We start from the raw sequence: 21,173 nt of genomic DNA on the forward strand, positions 1-21,173 counted from the left end.
ACGATTTCAATAATTTTCTCTTTTTTTTATTAATTTCTTCCAGACGTGTTAAATACAGTAAGTTGAGGTCAAAGTCCTCAAGAAGTATAGTAAATTGTATTGCAGGTTAAGTTAATACCTACGTTTATACGCATGCGTAGTTACCGGCATTTTCACTTTTGCATAGTGGCTACATATGTAGACTTAATATTATATTTTCGGGTGTGTGCATGTAATATTCCAAAAAATGTCACAATACAGATTATTAGGTGCTATTGCGAATTTTTCGCATATCAATAAAAATACTATAACACGCACAGGTAATTATAAGTAAGAAAAGAGAATTACATTTTATACAGTCATATAAAGACCTTTGTTCTCAAGTACACTTATTGCAATATACATTAGATTGAAGAGATAAATTATAATATTGTATAATTTATATATAAAAAAATATTAATACAGTGTCAAATCTCAGGAAATATTTATTTAATATTTTCTCTAAATTTTACTTTCAGTATTATACAAAGCAATGAGAGTAATGTCTACCTCAGCAAGTACAAAACATTTGAAATACAAAGTTATAGATAATGTGGCAGTCCTTACTATGGATTCTCCAGGGGTCAAAGTATATAATGAATATATACATAACTATATTAGGTTTCGTAACAATTAATAAAAATTATATTAATTTTAATGTAGGTAAACACTATAAATTATGAAGTGATGTATGAAATTGAAAATATTCTAAAAAATGTAGAACAAAATTCTGCTATAAATTCAATAGTTCTTATAAGTGGGAAACCAGATTGTTTTATTGCTGGTGCTGATATTTCTATGTTACAACATGTTAAAACTTCAGAAGAAATATATAAAGTATCTAGTGACTGTCAACAAATTTTGAATAGGATAGAAAAAAGTCAAAAACCAATTGTAGCTGCAATTAATGGAACTTGCTTAGGAGCAGGGCTTGAGGTATATGATTTGATATTTTGACATATTCTTTTTATAATATTTATATTTTTAATTATCCTCTCATTTAATTAATATAGATAGCTATGGCTTGTCATTATCGACTTGCTACAGATGACCAGAAAACTAGTTTGGGTTTACCAGAAGTAATGTTAGGTCTTTTACCAGGTGCAGGTGGTACACAAAGATTACCACAATTAACATCATTTTTTAATGCTTTAGATATGATCCTTACTGGTAAAACTGTTAAAGCAATTAAAGCTAAGCAAAATGGACTTGTGGATATCATAGTAAATCGTCTCGGTCCTGGTATTGGTTCATCAGAAGAAAAGTAAGAAGTGTTCATTTAATGCATATTTATACAAAATGAGAAAATCGTGTCTACTTCAAATATTTACAGTAATATGAGATACTTAGAAGAGACTGCTATCAAAGCTGCGAAAGATATAGCAAGTGGGACTTTAAAAGTTAATCGAGACTCTAAAACAATGATTGACAAACTTACGAATTATGCTTTATCCTTTGATTTTGTAAAGGACCAGATATTTAAAAGAGCAAAACAAAAAGTGATGAAGAAAACTGGAGGGTTATACCCTGCACCACTTAAAATTTTAGATGTAATGCGTACTAGTATGGATAAGGGATTAATGGCTGGTTATGAAGCAGAAGCTCAAGCTTTTAGTGAACTATTAATGACACCGGAATGTAAAGGTCTTATAAATTTATTCTTTGGACAAACAGCATGTAAAAAGAATCGTTTTGGGGTACCCAAAAGTGCTGTTAAGTATGTATATTTTAATATATTATATGAAATTAATTTTTGTATAGAATACTAATCATTTGTGTATATTTCAGGAAAGTTGCTGTTGTTGGTGCTGGTCTTATGGGAGCAGGTATTGTTCAAGTAACCATAGATAAAGGTTTTAATGTAATTATGAAAGATACAAATGAAAGAGGCCTATACCGTGGCCTCAATCAAATACAAAAAGCAATGGATACTGCAGTAAAGAAACGAAAGTATTCTAAGTTAGTTTTGAACTACTTTTAAAAAGTTTTTAATTTTATACAATAGTATATTATTACTATTATATTACACTTATTTAATTTATATACAATAAATATATGTACATATATATATTTGTTCTCAAATTTTGTTATAAATTTTTTAATTTATTTCTAGCATTCAAAAAGATATATATCTTTCTCAATTAGATTCCACATTAGACTATAGCTCATTTAAAAATGCAGATATTGTAATTGAAGCAGTGTTTGAAGATATTGCAATTAAACATAAAGTGATAAAAGAAATTGAGGCAAATACGCCGAATTACTGTGTACTTGCAACAAATACATCTGCAATTCCTATTACTGAAATAGCTGCAGGCAGTAGTCGCCCTGATAAGGTAAGTATTATATGTTATTTTTCTAATGTAATTTAATTACATGATATATTTGTAGGTGATTGGAATGCATTACTTTTCTCCAGTAGATAAAATGCAATTGTTAGAAATCATAACCCATAAAGGTACATCAACTGAAACTATTAAAACTGCAGTTGATGTAGGTTTAAAACAAGGGAAAACAGTTATTACTGTTGGAGATGGTCCAGGATTTTATACAACAAGAATTCTGTCTGCTATGTTATCTGAAGCTATTAGATTAATGCAGGTAGTACTTATATTTTTTTCAATGGCCTATTATTGCACTTAATAACAATTGGATAACATAATATTTCATGAGAAAATAGGAAGGTGTAGATCCTATAGATTTGGATAATTTGACTAAAAAGTTTGGATTTCCTGTTGGAGCAGCTACCTTGTCAGATGAAGTTGGCATTGATGTTGGCGCTCATATAAGCTCGCACCTTGTGATAGCATTAGGTGAACGTTTTAAAGGTGGAAATGTAAATATACTTAGTGACTTAGTGAGAGCTGGTTTTCTAGGTATTCACTGTTTTACTTATAACATATATATTATTTTTTCTGTATAGATATACTTAGTAAAACATTCCATTTTTAGGTCGAAAATCTGGCAAGGGAATATATATATATGAAACTAATGTTAAACATAGAAATATTAACCTTGCAGCAATGGACATTATGAAAAAATACCAATGTGAACCAAAAGGAAGTACATCCGTTGAAGATCGCCAGTTAAGAATGGTGTCTCGGTTTGTTAATGAAGCAATACTTTGTTTAGAAGAAAATATTTTAGCAAATCCGGTAATATAAAAATTTCTAATATATTAGTGAATCGTTAAAAAATACATAATGATTTGCTATTTATAAATATTTTTGCAGTTGGAAGGGGATATAGGAGCTGTTTTTGGATTAGGGTTCCCTCCTTTCACAGGTGGACCATTTCGTTGGGTAGATTCTTATGGAGCTGATAAACTAGTAAAAAAAATGGAAGAATTTCAAAATCATTATGGAGAAACATTTAAACCATGTCAAACATTGTATGATATGGCATCCGATCGCAACAAAAAATTCCATAAACAAATTCAGTAGACATTTAAAAAGAATATTCATATGGGATTACAATCTTAAGAGAACAAATTTGATACTTTATTAAACTCAATATTTACTTAAATAAGATTGTAATATAAAAAGTATATTTTTTGTTAAATATATATCAATTGAGGCGGTTTTGTTAATTGATTTTGAACTTCCTATAATTATCAATACAAACTAGTTATGTATGTATATATTATAAAATTTTTATAAGGTATAGATTTTACAATAGATATATTTTCGTAATATATAATGTTAAAGTTTATTTTCGCAAAGTAGTAGAAAAATATAAATGAAATGTATATTTGCGCTCCATTTTGAAATACAAAATATATACTTTTTATTATTTGTAAAATCATTATATATAGCTTATTAAAGAAAATTTTAATAACAAATTTTCATATCAGCATAACATTTTTTTAATCATTTTCCTTTACAAACGTAACATTAATATAAATATATGAGTGTGCATTATGTGTTAAACTGTTAAATAATGAATGACTGATAAATGCATACGAATAAATTTATCGTCTAATTATCATTTTTTATTTCCTTTGAATTATGAAAGATATAGGAGTGGAATTCTTGTTCTTGATGCAATGTTTAGAAGATATTGCACTCTCAGATATGTACTTATTTATAAATAAGAAAAATTGCATTTTTGTTTATAAGATAAATAAGATAAATTTAATAAACAAACTTCTAATATAAATAAAACGTGAACATTTAATTATAATTTCATAAAAATAGCAATAAAAAAATGATTATCTTCTATTATATTTATCTTCTTGAAATTTAAATTAAACATTAGAAATAAATAAATATCAATTATTACCTAATAATATTATGTCTCTTATAATAATTATGGAAATCATTTATAGAATAATCTCGTTTTTCAAATTATTAAAATAACAAGTCTATAATTTTGAATACTTAATACATATATTGTTATTATTACACCATTATTTTAATAAATTTAATAGAAGAAAAAATGTTGATGAATGTTGTGTTTTTAACAACAAAGAAAAATTTTAATAAAAGGAGTAAAGGTAATCAAGAGGACATTTTACGTCATTCGTCGGTCCCACACTTGTTTGTGACATTTACAATATTGAAAGACCTCAAGTCCTTGGCTGATGCAAGAAACCACGACGTTTCGTGAGAAGCCACTAATGAGGATCATATTTTTAAGTTGACCTGTATAACTTACAATTTGATCTGTACTAATTTACCAAGAATATAGACTGATATCTAGAATATTTTGTTAGAATATTTTTTCTAAATATTCTGTTAATTATCATTATATTATTAAAAATTACTTTAATGATAAAAAAAAAGGTACTTTTAAAGCCTACATATATATGTATGTACATATAATTACTGTATAATGCAAATTTTTGAAATTTACCTAATGAAAGAAAATCACAACATGCAATGAAAGAAAGCTGAACCATATATACATACATGTATATTTTTGAACAATATAAATATATAGTCTTTATTAGGGCAATTTTATACAAAATTTATTTAATAATATTAAAAAATTCCAGCTTTATAACATAAATTTTTTCTATAAAGTGTTAAATACGAAAATTTATATTTTATCTTTTATTTGTTAGAAAATGCATATTTTTGGCAATTCAGTTTTTCCACAAATACAAACGATTGATAAAAAATCTTATCTTAATCGATGACCTTGCGAAATATGTTTGACGTTAGTGTGATTTTTTTTATGAATGTGAAGAACGTGATACTGCTTACAATGGAATCTTTTATTTTCTCTATGTGAATTATATGTTTTATTAATTGTATACATATGTAAAATATAACAAAGGATATACTCATACAGTAAACACATACGTATGTAGGTTAACAAAAGTAAACCATAAAAAATATCAAAGTATATAAATTTTATTCATTTATTAAAATTTTAATAAAGTTTTTTGTTGATTTAAAATTAATTTTTTATGTATACTTATATGTTATATTTTCAGAACTTTTTCAAAGATATGTCGAAGATATAGCACAAACCTTTCAAAAAGCATTAATAATTTTAAATTTAAGCACAATTTCTGTAAATATTAATTAATGAGGATAACGTGATATACATGCAATCAAACGCAATCAAGTTTTTTATATGATGCACGATGGAAACTTTTCACTTGGATATAAGCGGTGATGAATATGTTAGTCTACATTCCAATTCTCACAATCAATGTAATATATATTTTATACTTTAAGCACGTTATAAATTAAAATATAAAAAATATTAAAATATATAACAAAAAAAAATAAATTAAAATAAATATATCCATATACTTTAGACTAGAAGTTGAATCGATTAAACTTATTGCTATGAAATATTTATAAACGACATTTAAGTCAAATTTAGTCAACAAATATTAAATTTTATTATTTCATTTATTTAAATTCGAATTTAAACAGTCATTAATGGTTAAATTTTATTTAACAATTATGAATTTAAAAATGACGAATTGTCAAAGTATTTAATTATAATTAATATTACTTTTATTAGTCTATATTACTTTTATAAATATTGTCATTTGATATACATTATCACCGTTTTAATTAAACACAACAAGCACTGCATCATTTATATATATTATTATTTTCATCACATTATACCAATTTATTAAAAGAAAGATAAAGATCAATTTTATTAAATACTTAAATATTAAACAAAATTTAAGTGAAAATTTTTGATTGTAAAAATTGTATAAAAATTCCAATGTTGATTAGAAGTGATTGCTGTATATTGTAATCGTATATTTTTAGTTATCTAAGGATACAGGAAAAACGGTGTTAGGTAAGTTAAATATTATATGTATTTACAATAATTTTATGAAAGTATATAAGTTGTTTAATTAATTTTTGTTTTGTAGAAAAATTTTTAAAAGTTATTTTTATACATAATATTAGAGTCTTAGTTCGTCTAGTACAACGCTTAACTGGACGAGTTATATATACATATGTACAAACACATATATTTATAATTGCGTATATATATATAACTAATTGAACATAATGAAACAGCATAATTTTATCATCTTTGCATAGCCATTATGTACATAATTGTTTTTACATTTTTAAATAAATATTCTTTCTCGGTCAACGTGCTTATGCATCACAGATCACAGACACACTTAGGTATGTAATTATACGGTAACTACGGTAGCACGGCCATTGATCACCCATAGTTTGGCCAGTTAATAGACATGAGAAAAAGGTGTTATGGATGGAGATAGAATTATAGCAATATGTATGAAAAGAAGATGGTCACTCATGTCGTCATGGATTAAACGACAATAGTTGATTGAGACGCAACAAGAGGTAGGCTCATTAACCTCTTGCGCTAGAAAGACATGTTACATATGTTATTCGCCTTGATATGTACATTAATCATTTGTTTCAAAAAATAAGAAAAAGTGCATAGCATGTCCATTGATATTGTTGTTTGAAAGTACTACATCACATAATGGACGAGCGATATTTTACACACATCTTCTTCAAAATTTTGACAAAATATTGCGAAATTAATTTTGCAAAGTATACATTTATTCCTAAATATCAAATATGTGAAAGAATGTCTGTAAATGATACACCATTAGATCTGTAAACAAGACAATTTTTTTAGAAGTATTTCATTCATAAAAGTTAGAAAAAACTTCAATGAGAATGTACAGTGCACGTGAAAAATAAAAAATATAACTGAATTATCTGGAAATGTAAAACATGTTGCATTGCATTGCATATTTCACATTGTTTTGAAGTTTATTATTCTATATAGAATTATTAATAAAGAGATTGAATAGAATAATTGCAGATCTTTAGGCTTATCTAAATAGTGTGATTATATGTATTCATTGCTCATGTGTCTAAAATTTGTTTCAAATTACTTTGGTTATTTTGGTTAGTGAATTAATTTCCAGCGCAAGTAGTTAATATTTTCAAGATTCATTCATCTCAGGTTGCTCATATACAATCTTGAATCCTCGATATTCCAATGCAACAGGCTAGCAGGGGAATGTATCAATTGAAGCAGTATCATTTGTGTTGAATATCCCTGTGCAAAGAATTTTTTTTTACTAAACATTAGTCTTTTATCAAAAGCAGGGATATAATTAGGGGTATTATTGTTCACACACATGTATTTAAGTATTAAGGTGCAAGTAATGAAAATCGAGCTCAAGTAGATTTAAGACAATAGATTCGGCAATATCAAAAGGGTTTGCAAATTATTGGACTCAGTAATCTGGTATTACTGTATTAGGCTATTATAAAGGGAAAGCTTGATAAATGAGGCAAATTTATCAAGTACAATTTGTAACCTGTATATCATGCTGTATATCTGGTTAGTTTTATCAAGAAATTTAACATGACTATAACTTGAATGAATTGGCTTAAGCAACAAACTATAATGCTTTAGAAGATTACATGTCAGATAGAGAATATGAATATTATGCACAGCTACATCCCAAGGAGAATCTGGACTGGCAAATAGTCTATAGACAGCTTGTTGTTGTATAGAATCACCTCACTGCACTGTAAGTAATGCCCTTGACATGGATTATTGAACAAGCTGGATCTTTTAATGTGACTAGTTTAATCACAATTGCAGATATTATCATAAAGATGCACTACTTTAATATACAATATTGTCACAAATGAATGGTTATAATCATTCTGAGAGGAGTACCTGAAGGTCAATTTCAAACTGTTATAAAATTCTTTATGGAAGTTTGTAGAAACATCTATGCTTCTATAAATCAACTTGATGTAATCTTATGATCTTATGTTGACTTTTAAACATTTGTTTATACACACATTAAAAGAAATTTTATTTAAGATATAACATTTACTGATTATTACATATACTGAGGATAGAAGACTGCAATGTGCAACCAATTAGAGAATACATTAAAAGCTCTTTCCACAGATATATGGAATCACTTACTGAGGATGATATTATATATAGAAGAATTGATTGATTTATATGCTGCACAGAACACTGTTTAGTACATCAGGTAGTAAAATAAGGAGTTAGCTGTTGAGCCAGCAGCCAAAACACTGAATGAAAATTTAGTATGTGATCTTTAAGCAGAGGGATAAGATAGATGCTGCTGAGCATAAACATGCGTAATAAATTATTACTTGCACAAGATTAGGGTTCTAGAGCTAGAAATTTACCAAAAGGGGTGCTAGGCTCATGAGGATGTGGAATCAATGATGCACTTCTTTCAGTGATCTCTGACACCTAGGGCCATAGCTTTTAACACTATTATGACTGCTATTCAACATAACAGTGTTTAAGTGCCACTTAAGCCGATGCCGAATACTTGTACCGAATACTTGATTCACGGACGGCAAAAAAGCCTCATTTCATTGTAATCGCTCCTCGTGCCGTTAAGTCTTTTTTTTTTTTTTTTAAGTACGTTTTTTGTTAATTTATTTTACACAATCACAACGCGACACACATTAAAAAAAGCTAGAGGGAGCGTATTCTTATTCGCGTAATTTTACACATTTCGAAGTATTCCTCGCTGATTACTTTTGATTATCCATATAACTTTAGTTTTTTCGTTGGAATGATACTTAATTCTGCGATAGTTAAAGCTCGATTTCATGACTTTAACAAGTGATACTGAGTGTAGCGTCAATGGTACTTCTACTACATCCTTGTTAGAGGATAAGAGTGAAGTGCGTGTGAGTGAATGCGGATATTTTCCGTGTCTTTCTTTCCTTTCTGTTTTTTCTCAAGTCGCGAGTCTGGTTGTCCAAATATACATTTGGTGACTAGGCCAGTACGAGGTTTAACTATTATCCTTTTCACTTCACTTTCTCTCTCTGATATTCCTCTCAAAGCTTTGCCTGGGCCTTGTGGACAGTTGCTAACCAGGTCCAGGTAGGCCTCTCCATTTTCTACTTTATGGCCGTTTTCCACCGTTTCGGCTTTCTCTCGCGAGTCTGTTTCTTCTTTTGCAAGTTTACAGTTTTTTTTCTCTCTTTGCTGTCTCTCTCCTTTCGCCTTTCTAATAGCCATAAGGGCTTATATTAGCGACGGTCGGTGGGCCAAAAGTTAGTTGGTTTTTAGCCAGTCTGTCAGTTAGATGGTTAATAGTTTCTAGCCAGGTGGTTAGTCAGCCAGTTAGTTGGTTTCAATCACTTAGTGTGTCAATTGAGCCCTTGCTGATTAATGGAAGGACTTGCATCCAGTCTTAACGTTGATTGTTTATCAAACTTATTTTTTAATAATATATTCTCCCCTCACTGAGTCACCGTTTTCATATCGTTTAAACTGTTAATTGCGGAGCAATTATTTGTTGAGTCGACTGTGTTATTCGTGGTGCTATAACTGGAAGTAAGCTTACTCTTAAAGGTGTAGATGTCATTTGCGTGATGGAAGCTTGAGCACCGGTGACGCCAACGGAAGATCTATCTCTAGTATGTCGTTTAACGTGTTTCGCCAAATGATCACTTCTCATAAATCTTCTCTCACAGACAGTACAGGCAAATTTTTTTTCGCCAGTATGCGTTCGTTTATGTCGTGAAAGTTCATCGCTCCTTGAAAATCGTCTGCTACACTCTTCATAGGGGCAAGAAAAAGGTCGTTCTCCCGTATGGGTTCGCGTATGGGCTTTTAAATGGGACGACTTAAAATAATTTTTACCACAACCTGGATGCTCACATTCATAAACACGACGTCGTGTAACTAATAAAAGAGGAGCTCGTGGAAGAACCAATGGAGATCCTAACAGCCCGGTTACCATAATCGGAGCAGGTTTCGGTGCTAGAGGATGTAACTTCGGTTGAGCGGTCTCACGATCCGTATTTTTATTATTTACAATAATTTCTTCTTTCCGTAGGCTCATTTTGAATTTGAGGCTCTTCAATATGTTCTCCGGTTCCGCTGTACTCTGTCGCGTGATTGGTTCAGATTGTAAACTGGAGATCCGTTGTGGATCATGTGAAATCGCTTGTGAGCACATTGTGGTAGTCTTTGGTATCAAGTTGGCAGGACTGTAGGTACCATCTCGATTGGCACGCATTATCACCGATACACGGGTTGGTTCTGGACTTGGCGGTGGTGTACCGTCTAAGAGCAACTGTTTGAAATAAGTACAGATTTGTTAAACCATTGTTTTCTTTACATCTACATAAAAGAGATTAAACAAGCCAAGGGGAATTTAATTTAAATAAATAATATATTTTGTATTATTGTCGTTCATATAATATATACATTATATGTACATTATTAAAAGGTGAAGAAATGAAAGTTTTATAATCATTCATTAAAGAACCATCTATTTTATATAACAATGAAGTTATGTTGCTTTGCAACAACTATCATCAGAAGGTATAAACCATTTGCTGGAAGGATAAGCAACAAAAATGTTGTAAGAGTGAACGCACGCATTAAACGGGGTCATCTTACAAAACAACTCTATAGACCACGCGCGCATGCGTCTATGTACATTGGAGTGGTCAGTCGATCGCGCGTATAGAAAATATCAAAAAGATATAATTCTAAATTTTAAAATGTGCAAAAGGTAGTTTAACAATAATATAATATTTACCTTTGCTAATTCACACTGCTCTATGCATCGCTTTTTTCGAAGAGGTTCATCTTCTTCCGAATCAGATGGTTGTGGAGTTGGTGGTAAACCAGGCCGCGCAGTTCCGTCGTCGTTTTTCTTTACATTTATATGAGTAGCCTTCGTTTTCTGTAAAAGTTTGTCTCCCAAAAGTGCAGCAACGCTAAATGAAGATTGAAGTGGTTCAATCTATAATAGAAAAAGAAAATCTTTTAAGAATACATTGTAGACTTTAAGTAGTTCAGAACAAATTCAATTATACATGATCGAGTAACTATACATATTTTTTGGAAAAACCTATGATGTAAAAGAGAAAAATAAAGAAAAACGAGTAATGAAGAAAGTAATAAAGTAGAATAGTTAAGGAATAAAAATTAAGAAATATCGCAGTGGAAAGTTGATCAGCAGTGAAATAGGGTTGGGCTACCGTTTCCAGCTGCGTTCATATTTCGCGGGCGGCTAGTGAGTCTACAGTGGCGGTACTTTTAATTCAACGTTCACTTACGTGTTTGAATTGGGGTGAGGCTGGTGGTGAAAGAGGCGTTTGATTAATATCCATTTTTTTAGAAAAAATGTGACACGGGTATATATTACGTTAAAGAGGCTCGTCCGTTGACGAGAAAACGCAGTCTCACGTACACGGTATTTCGAGCGAAAAAAGGCTAAGGGACGTAACCGTTGAACGTCTGGTAAAGCAATGAAGCTTTCTCAGGTCGGTTAGGCCGACACGCTGTGCTGGTTGTGTGTGTGATCATGCGGCGCGCTTCACTTCGACCAATCGTATGGAGGGGCTCGCCGTATTCAACCAATTGGAAGAGCATTATCAGCCAACGACCGCGTGATCAGCAGCGTGCTGTTCACGTGCTCGCGGTCTGCCTGAGACCGTGATCATGACGTCAGTCTGCGTGGCGCGCTCGGTCGATACGTCATGGTATCGCTGCGCTCAAGCGTCATGCAGCTTCAACCCTCCTACACCTCCTTTTCAAGCTATCTAACTCGCTCTCTCTGTCTTTCCTTCTTTTCTCTTCCTACGACTCTTCATCGGTGTAGTCTGGCCGCGACAGAAGAGAGAACGCAATGCTTCGCAAGACACGGCGAGCCCCCGAATTGCCGTTTCGCCACGCTCACTTTTCCCCCTTTGTTCCGTTGTAATGTGAGAGTTTTGTAAGTTCACAGCATAAATATTTTGTTCCTATAAATGCGTGCGTACACGGTGCTTCAATTATTTTACTTTTAATCGTTTTTGCGTGTCCAGATACAATTTTTGTTCCTCTCGAAGATATATACAATTGACACTACAGGTAAATGATTCTAAGGAAAAGGTAAATTGCAGTTCCAGGAATATCGTTCGTCGTTCAATATCCTTGTTACGTCACTATTCCTCAACGTATCTAAAGTCTTCAGCGATACATTTCCAATCACTCCTCTGACATTTATTGGTTTATTGCATCTGGATTTCTCTTGCCGTGAGTCTTTCTTTATTTTTTGAATGAACAACATAGGCATGTGGCGTAATTGGAGAGTGTAGAGCGGGTAACTGAAAAAGTTGAGAAAGCGAGGTCGTCGGGAGGTCGGATTTTAACGAGGAAGCATTCTAGTGCAGTCTGCCGTTAAATATATCGGCCGCCCACTTTGCGACTGGTTAATTTGAATCCAGCTCGGACGGTGCTGGTCTTCAACTCTTCTTTGCCTCTTTCTCTTCCCCCATGAATATACTCTTGTCCATTGTATTTCTCAATAGCGCCCTCTGCGTAGTACAAATTGGTCGGTTGGATGGCAGATCGAATATCTGCATCAGTAGAAATTCGCAGTTGTGTTTATTCGAAGTCGTATCATGTGAAAAAAAGACAAAGTTGGTTTATACAGGGGAAGCAAATACAAAATACAAGGGAATTAACCAAAGAGACGAAAGTGGAATAATTTTATCGTTCGAACAATCTTATATTTATCGATCGTTTCTCAGTTCTTCTTTTTCATGATGTTTCGAATATACAATTTCCTAGAAGGTCGCACGTATGTAGTCGTATATATGTACTTACATACGTATAATCGTTGTCGTTCGTGCATGAAGGGAATCACTTTCTCCGATTTTTAAATAGATAGCTCGTATCCGAAAGGTTTTTTCCGTTTGGTAAATTCAATTCTATGGTTGTGTGGTGATTTTCCACGACGTCCGATTTAGAATTGCGGAAATCTCCGCAAAACGAGACAATGTTCATATTAATGGCCCACATATCGCGGTAGCGTACTAAAACAAAATGGAGTCGCAAGGAGATAACCAATAGTTAACTCACAAACAACAGCCTGACAACTGATGTTTATTGCGCATCATTAATCTATTACATTGTATTTGGTTCCTTTTCTACCTTCGAAATGCATTTGTTGTTCCAATTATTCTTTGGCTTTAAATATCTACGTACTCCTTGGTCCCTGAAGCTTTTTACGATCTTCAAGCTGAAATCCATAGATGAATTTAATAAAAATCAAGAAGATTACGAACCCATGAAATATTTATCCATTGTCACTATTAATATAATTCACATAGTATGACCCACTTAGACGCCATGCAAGTTTAAAGTGCAATTATCAATTTATTTCAATTATGCTATGACCATGTTCGCTTTGACATGATAATACTACCCAATCCTGATAACCACGTTTGCAAGATGAAATTTCAAATTGAAAGAGATACAAACAATTTCGGAACTATGAATCCGCTCTTAAAAGACGATACATAAGTTCCTATTTGCCTTTTTAACTGGTAAACTCGGAACATGAATCCTTTAACAAAAGTGCCTTTAGAGGCTTTTCAATTTACAATGAAATTCGTGGGACTCGACTTATTCTGTGCTCGAAATCAAAGCCGTTGGAAAAAAATTCTACGTCATAATCGACTTTGAAAATGGAGCATCCCGTGGTAACTCGTTACCTAATCATGTTCGGTATAGGGCGACATGTAATTGCGTATTCTTATCAATGAAATGACATCGTAATGATTCACGAAGTATCAGTTAATCCGTTGCATCGGTTAGATGGAGAAATAAACAATATCGCGCGACTAGTTCAAATTTTTATAGTTACCTATTATCTGTTTTCGTCATGCCGGAGCAGGTAACGGCATACAATCGTGAACCGGCGCTCCGCCACGTTCTATGTGACTTTCTACGTATATCCATTGGTTTCTTATCGCTATTTTTTGAGCAAGCTTCTTATCACGCAGCGAGCAATCGTATGGAATATTACTATGTAAATTCTTTTCCCTTGGTGTTCTTACGCCTCTAGTAAATTTGATTTTATCTTCTGATATCTTCAGCGTTCTCTGCGCATTATCGTCTTGGCTGCAATTTATATTGGTAAAACGATTAGAGCATTCGATAGTCTGCTTCATACTTATTTACGCTGCTGCGAATAATCGAAAACGGTTCCCATGAATAATCGGCAAACAGGCGTTATGATTAAAAGTATAACGAGTGTAAATCACTTTAATTGTTTCTTTCGTAATGAAAGTCTTTATCGTAAAATATACCCAGTGTTTCATCATTTCTTTATCGAGAATCCGTATAATGCACCGAACAGTCGGTCGTCGTTTTTAATAATTTCACGTTCTTTAATTAACTTACATCAATTCTCGTGAGCAGCACGCGTCCCGCCGATTTCACGAATGTAGAGGCTACCACCAATGTTCATGATAGACAACAAGGGAATCATTCGATGAACTCGTGATCGATGACATCGTGTGCGCGTCTTCTGTTCACGTTTTATCGCTAGCTTCGTGTTAAGTCTGCAAAAGTATCGCTGACATTGTTTTTAAACCGAGTATCTAGTAAGTGGATGCGAAAGAAGCATTCGCTACGATTAATCGAAAGTTCGTAAAATTGGCCCCCAAGTGAAGAGTGTATCGTATCGAATGAATTTCGTTCAAAACATTCAACACGTATCTCCTCTATCTCACTTTCCCCGTGGAGGGCCTCAAGGCCGAGCGCTTGACCTTCCCCGATCTTCGTATTATAACGTATTGTTTTGCAATCCTAATTAATAATATGATCGAGGTGGCTGAACGTTATTCGCATTTTGAACGTGCACCGAACAAAGGGGAAAAACACGCATAAAAATAGCCTGAGTATTAGTACGTGTCAAGTAGCACGCACGGAGAGAAATAATCAAATACCGAACGATAGTAAAAGTTCGTTAAAAGTGTAAAATGCATATCGGAAATTTGAAAAATCGGAAACTGAGGAACTTGAAAACTTACAAACACGAAAGTTCCAAAATACAAATTTAAAATGAAATTCTCATTGTTATCAGAAAACATCACGGGCGATGGATATATACGTAGGTCTGTATAATGTATCGGACACGGTAAAATCCCACGAACTGACAAATTGTTTTTCTACTTTACCACGGAGCTTAATGGAGGAAAAATTCCAATGTTTCCGTTGAATTTCGATATTTATCTGCATACGAGTTATCAAGGAGCGACGCAGAGTTTCAAACGTACGAGTTTCTTTGTTTGGGCATCTAGAGGTACGACTACTTGGGTTTGTGTCGATACGAAGTCTCGATCGCAGACACGTGCATCCGTCGATTGACTTCGTTTAGGGGCTTGTGACGTCATGGGCGTTTTCGTTACAACAGTACCGTATGGTTAATTATTCAACGATTATTATTTTAGAGAAAGACATTATTGCCTATGACAAATCTTATCCTTGACCTACAAATCGGATTAATTTATAAACTTTTGCAAATATTTCTCTGTAATATCAATAGTATACACTATTTCTTGTAACCAACCTCACTTTTTTAATTTCCTTCGCTCGACATTAACGTTGCGTTGTCTTTTGCTTTATCCGACCTTCGGACAACACTTCTACAGAATTACAAATATCTCATCGTCGATGCATCGTTTGTAATTTGTTGCCATACAGATGCAATTGTTGAAAATTTTGTCGCTTTATTTTTGGCGTCGCCTTCGAATCAACCTTCGTCCGGCTACGCCATCGTACTGTTCGAAATCTTCCGTATACGTACGAGTCGAAGCATAAAACTCTCCGTATTGTGTTCGTGCATATCGCATTGTGATTCTTGCCAGGTTCGGTTTGTGTTACGGTATCCACGGTTCTGAAAGCATGGGGCGTGTCAGTTAAACAGGTCATAGCCCTTCATGGAAAGTAACGCGTAAACGCAACAACTTGTGACCAAAAGTATATTCAATGGAGGACAGTATTTGTGTGTGTCGACAGCGAATGGTGTTTCATATATCGCGAGGTTCGATTGCGGATGCATTTGGTGCATCGTCTGAGTTCAGTCGCGTTGCTTGTCCAAAAATAGCACATATCGGTAATAGTAGTGGGAATAATTGGTCTTTGACTTGTTTACATTCGAAGAAACGGTGCCACGTAAAAATTGGATCGAAATGGGGATACTTCTTACCCACGGCCGAGGAAGCAAATAAATATGGAAGATAAAAATGTTTTATGCGGAAGCTTCAACCTTGGCTCAAATCAGCGTTTAACGAGACAAATTTATTTTACCTGTAAAATAAAAATACATGTGAATATACTGTACATTTTTAATTTTTTATTTATTTAGTATATAGAACGATTTGATCGATATATGTATCTTGAATAAATTAAATAGTTGGTAAAATTACATAAGCTGATTTGAAAAAGCTGTACTGGATATATCAAGTTATAATCGAGAAATCTAAATTTCATTTATTTGTTGCAATTTTTAATTTTACATAAAACACGCAAAATGATACACGATTATGATCGATTGGATAATTAGCATGAAATAAATTTTTGTCGGTATACATGATGTCTTTGATATCTACTGTTGTCAATATAGAAAAGTATCCCAATTCGATTACCAGAAGAAAGCCCAGTGGATTATATCTTGAAACTTCGATATCCTGCCATAGATGTCACTAGAGGACCTGCAAAAATTGTCAACTAATAATTATAATAATTTTTTATTAAAAACTATTTACATTTATGAAGTAGATGATTTATGTCAATACTTAAAAGATAACGAAGTAATAACATTGATCGATTACACCGTTGAAGATTATATTTTATGTATATATATGCAACATATTCGTATATGTTGCATAAATATATGTGATCAAATACATCGCATAATCGTAAAAGTGTTAGAAGTATTACAATTTTTGATTTCCGTTTTACAATATTTCTCACGAGTCTTTTAAAAGTATTTCTGTAGTATGAATTTTAGATAATCGATATCTAGCATATTGGCACATTACCGCCATCTAAGAAAATCGATAATATTCTCGGCCGGTAAATGCATCTTTAAAATTTCCCGCTTTTGAAAGTTGAACTCGAGTAATGGGCGGAGTTTATCCCCTCTCCGAATACCCCACTCCTTCGCGCGTAGTCACGCTGCATTTGCAGGAGTGGGGGTTGTTTGGTATCGCGTTTGTTTAGTTGCTCGCTGACAGCGGCCGTGGTACGAGTAGTCAAGGTGCGTGTACACGTTTTTCGTCGGTACTTGTGCGTGAAAAACGCGAGAACCGACTGCAAACGCGGGTAAGAAACACAAGAGCGGTAAAAACAATTCGAAACCGTCGAACGAGAAAATATCATTTGTCAGCGACGTATATTGTCCGGTGATCGGAAAACGGTTTTTGTGCACCTCGAAGTGTTCGTTGTTTTTTGCTTTTTATCTCTTTGTTCTGGCTTTATCGTCTCATAAACCAACCTGTCTGTTTCGTCTAACGCTAATTTCGTTGCGTGTGCTGTGTCACTTGTTATATGTCGACGACGCTACGACAACCTAGGACGACCGATCTTCGTCTTCTCGCGCGTACCTGCAACAATGTCAAGTATGTCGACGCTGATTTGGTGATGGCAGAACGCAGAGGATGTCACGCCGCAAGCAGAGCAACCCAAAACCATTGAAACGTGAGTCGTAACCAATATGTGATTCCTTCTTTTTTCCATGCCTTTTTGCTGCTTTCTTTCGTTCACCCGCGCGCGTGTGTGCATGTGTGACCGTGTTTGTGTCTGTCGTGTCTCACGTAACGCATGTTAAATCGTGTTTGTCGCGCGCGACGAGGTACCCGGAAAAACGGGTTTCTCGACGGCGTGCTTTTAGCCGGCCGCCACGTTGCTTGACAGGTGATTGGGCGTCTTTTCTTGTCAGACCGTGTTTCCAGTCGCGCTTACGTACCGTGCAAACTGTCTCCACTGATTCGCGTCGGTTATAATTCTCTCGGAGACAACAGCCCTTACCGCCATTTTTATTGCCAGTTTTATCTTTTCGAACGAGTTTGGTATACTATCGCGTGTCCAGCCAATCAGCGTTCGCATCGTGATATCTCGTTGGCGGGAACACACGTAGATCGGTCGGAAGTTATTCGAAAGATGTGAAACGTTATGCAAATATCAAATTACCGTTCTTTTTTGCCATATTAACCGTACGGTACAGTTTAATGTGATACGAATATTTGTCGTTTTTGATCGATCGTAAAGAAGATAGGTTAGTCGGTATCGAAAGAGAATGGTTGTCATTCGACGTGTTCGTTCTTGTCAGCTGACCTTTCGAGCTCTTGCGGGTCACGTGGTTGACCACACATGCAGCGCAGAACCGCGTGCGTATGTCAATGTTATAGAAATCGTTGCATTTCACTTTTTCATGTTAATTAGTGAAAATTATATAATATCCTTACAAATCGCTAGAATTAACATTTTATTCTCACCAAATTATCAACGTGTCGAATTCTTAACGTTAGGTAATACGTTTTAAAAGCGGTAATATAGGTTGTGTAAAATTAAATTTGAGGTTAGAAAGCGTTATTAATTTTAACGATACGAGGGGATGCAAGTGGGCACGCAAATAACACATACTCGTATCGAGTAAAATGGGTAACTATAGGAAACGATAACGAGTTCTCCGTTGGTGAATTTATTTTCGCTGTATATTTTGCGTATTGCGTCTTTATTTAATTACAAGCGGTTGTGTCGTGTCTTCGACAAAATTATCGTTTATATTCGACAAACAAACCTAATTGCGAATATTACACGTTGTAGAACAACAAGGCGTGAACGTTTCATAGCCTCGTCAGTTATTCGTACACGCTATTGTTCTTGCACTGATCGCCAAGATTTCGAAAATTCGTACCGCAAGAGAATCTTTACTATCCATTTCAAATACTATTCCCCTCCTATATCTTCTCACGTCATTTTCAATACGCTTCTTGCAACGTGGTTATCTTTCTCCAAACGTTATTGCATTACACGTATACTATAAGTATAACATGGCTTCGTATACATATATAAAGGCGATACAAAAATGGTTCAGACTTTTACAGTGTACCGGTCTGTAGGATTACAAGAAATAATGGTTGGAAACGACGTCGTGGGGTCATAAATTAAATTATACAGCGGTGATATCGATATAGCCTTTAGTCATATAACACGAAATATACGTGTCTCTGGCATTATACGAGGCTCTGTGGTCGGTGTGTGTATCGACAACGAGAGGCATTTTTCCGACAAAATTATCTACGACATTCGTTTCCTATTTTCCTAACCTAGCTTCCTCCCGAATATCTCTTTCGACAGTTTCTTACGCGACAGTGGCGCCACGACACTCGCTCGCTACTACCCGCAGCCACCAATTAAAGCCGTCGACTTGCAGGACCGACGTCGATCGTATCGAGGCGGGCGCGCAAAACGGGGATCGTGGCTCGCGGGGATCGTGGTTCGCTTGCACGAATTCGTATCGGCGTAACGTTTCTCGATCTCGGCGTAAAACCGATCGAGGCCAGACGAGATCGCGGGTGCCGATTCCGGCGGGATCCTTCGTCCCTCGCCGCCCTTGTGTCGCGGTCGGATCACGTGGCCCCCGCGATCACGAAAGTCGCCGGCTACTTTCACGTGGCCGCGCGACTCGTCGAACCGGGTGTCTCTCCTCTGCCCTCCCCGCACCTTCCTCGTCGTCGTCGTTTCCACGGTTTCACGACGGGTCCGCCGCGTTTATTATCCGGCCGTCGTTTTTCGTCCCCCCCACCCCTCATCACTCCATCTCTTTCGTCCTCTTCTTCTCGTGTGTTTCCGTAGATGTTCGGAAAGGCGAACGGACCGCTTTTTTGTCAGTCGGACGTTAATGTCCCTGTAATTGTTGCGTAGCGCGTCGGGCCACGCGCGTGACTGCTAATTGGGAACACCGGTAATTGAGTTAATAACGAGCAATCGTAAAACGGGGAGCCTCTCGTTTGACTCCGTTGGTCCTGCGTTCATTCTTAATGGTAATAATCGTTTCGGACAGCGGTCTGGTTTGGGTAACGAAATCGCGAGCGTGTCATAATAGAATTTCGTACGAGAGTCAGAGTGTATCAGAGGTTATGACAATTCGAAGGGACAAGAGCGTGAGATAGTATCGATATCGTGATCTGGATACGAAAAGTCTATCGAGAAGAGCAAAATTCCGAGTCTACGAGCGATAAAACAACGGTGGAAGAAAAGTAGCCAAAATGGGGTTCGTATCTATGGTTACAAACGATGTTAGGTTAAACGCGGGTTGTTATTTCTGCTATGGAATAGAAAAGTAATTTTGTAGAATATTTAACACGCGTTACATGCTTGTTATCGCCCTTGTGTTTTTCTCTTGTGTGATTGGGTAAAAATATGTATACTATGGCGTAGTGGTAACATAGACTACGTCGTAAAGGGAAGAGCGAAAACTAACGTCGAACTACCCGATGCGTCTAGTTACGTATAGGGCGATTCGCAAAGAAATTGTAGCGATTTCCTCGTCTCCCGACGGCGGCGCTGTACGTGCCTGAAACTCGCGACGATGCAACGCGATCGTCTTGAAGATTAACCTATCTGTGGCTTATCGCCGCGAAGGACTCTAAAATACGTTCGGGTGGCAGCGCGTCGGTCGTTTGTGCAACGAGTCGGTTCGTCGATTTTGGAAAGGACGCCTGCGATTAAAACTCTTATACGACGAGATACGTTGTTCGCGGAAGAGGCACGGTCCTCGTGAGCGGTATGTGCGATAACCAACGCGATAGATTAAAAATAATTGACGTCACGGCCGATTTTTCTTATCTATCGCAGCGACGTGAGCG

General features: G+C 35.0%; 3 protein-coding genes across 3 annotated transcripts in view; 2 read left to right on the forward strand and 1 right to left on the reverse strand.

The window, feature by feature from the left end:
* The first annotated feature begins 62 nt into the window (after positions 1-62).
* Positions 63-3,591, forward strand: Mtpalpha (monolysocardiolipin acyltransferase Mtpalpha). The gene is made up of 11 exons (XM_017906424.1): positions 63-299; positions 498-607; positions 682-954; positions 1,032-1,282; positions 1,352-1,735; positions 1,807-1,977; positions 2,132-2,354; positions 2,410-2,619; positions 2,699-2,894; positions 2,971-3,173; positions 3,252-3,591. The coding sequence occupies exons 1-11, from the start codon at positions 227-229 to the stop codon at positions 3,459-3,461; spliced, it is 2,304 nt and encodes a 767-aa protein (XP_017761913.1). The 5' UTR covers positions 63-226; the 3' UTR covers positions 3,462-3,591.
* A 6,165-nt stretch (positions 3,592-9,756) lies between these two features.
* LOC108552045 (Krueppel-like factor 10) lies at positions 9,757-12,019 on the reverse strand. The gene is made up of 3 exons (XM_017906421.1): positions 11,583-12,019; positions 11,060-11,266; positions 9,757-10,588 (listed from the first exon to the last, which is right to left on the reverse strand). Exons 1-3 carry the CDS (start codon positions 11,634-11,636, stop codon positions 9,776-9,778), a joined length of 1,074 nt encoding a protein of 357 aa, XP_017761910.1. The 5' UTR covers positions 11,637-12,019; the 3' UTR covers positions 9,757-9,775.
* Positions 12,020-17,694: 5,675 nt separating this feature from the next.
* Positions 17,695-21,173, forward strand: part of ush (Zinc finger protein ush) — a 238,615-nt gene continuing 235,136 nt past the window's right edge. Inside the window, exon 1 of the mRNA XM_017906418.1 lies at positions 17,695-18,000. Within this exon, the coding sequence (XP_017761907.1) occupies positions 17,961-18,000 (40 nt within the window). The 5' untranslated portion in view covers positions 17,695-17,960. The remainder of the gene's footprint in view (positions 18,001-21,173) is intronic.

The sequence above is a fragment of the Eufriesea mexicana genome, unplaced genomic scaffold (assembly GCF_001483705.2).
Source record: "Eufriesea mexicana isolate 0111107269 unplaced genomic scaffold, ASM148370v2 scaffold5394, whole genome shotgun sequence".
In the NCBI taxonomy this organism is placed as follows: Eukaryota; Metazoa; Arthropoda; class Insecta; order Hymenoptera; family Apidae; genus Eufriesea; species Eufriesea mexicana.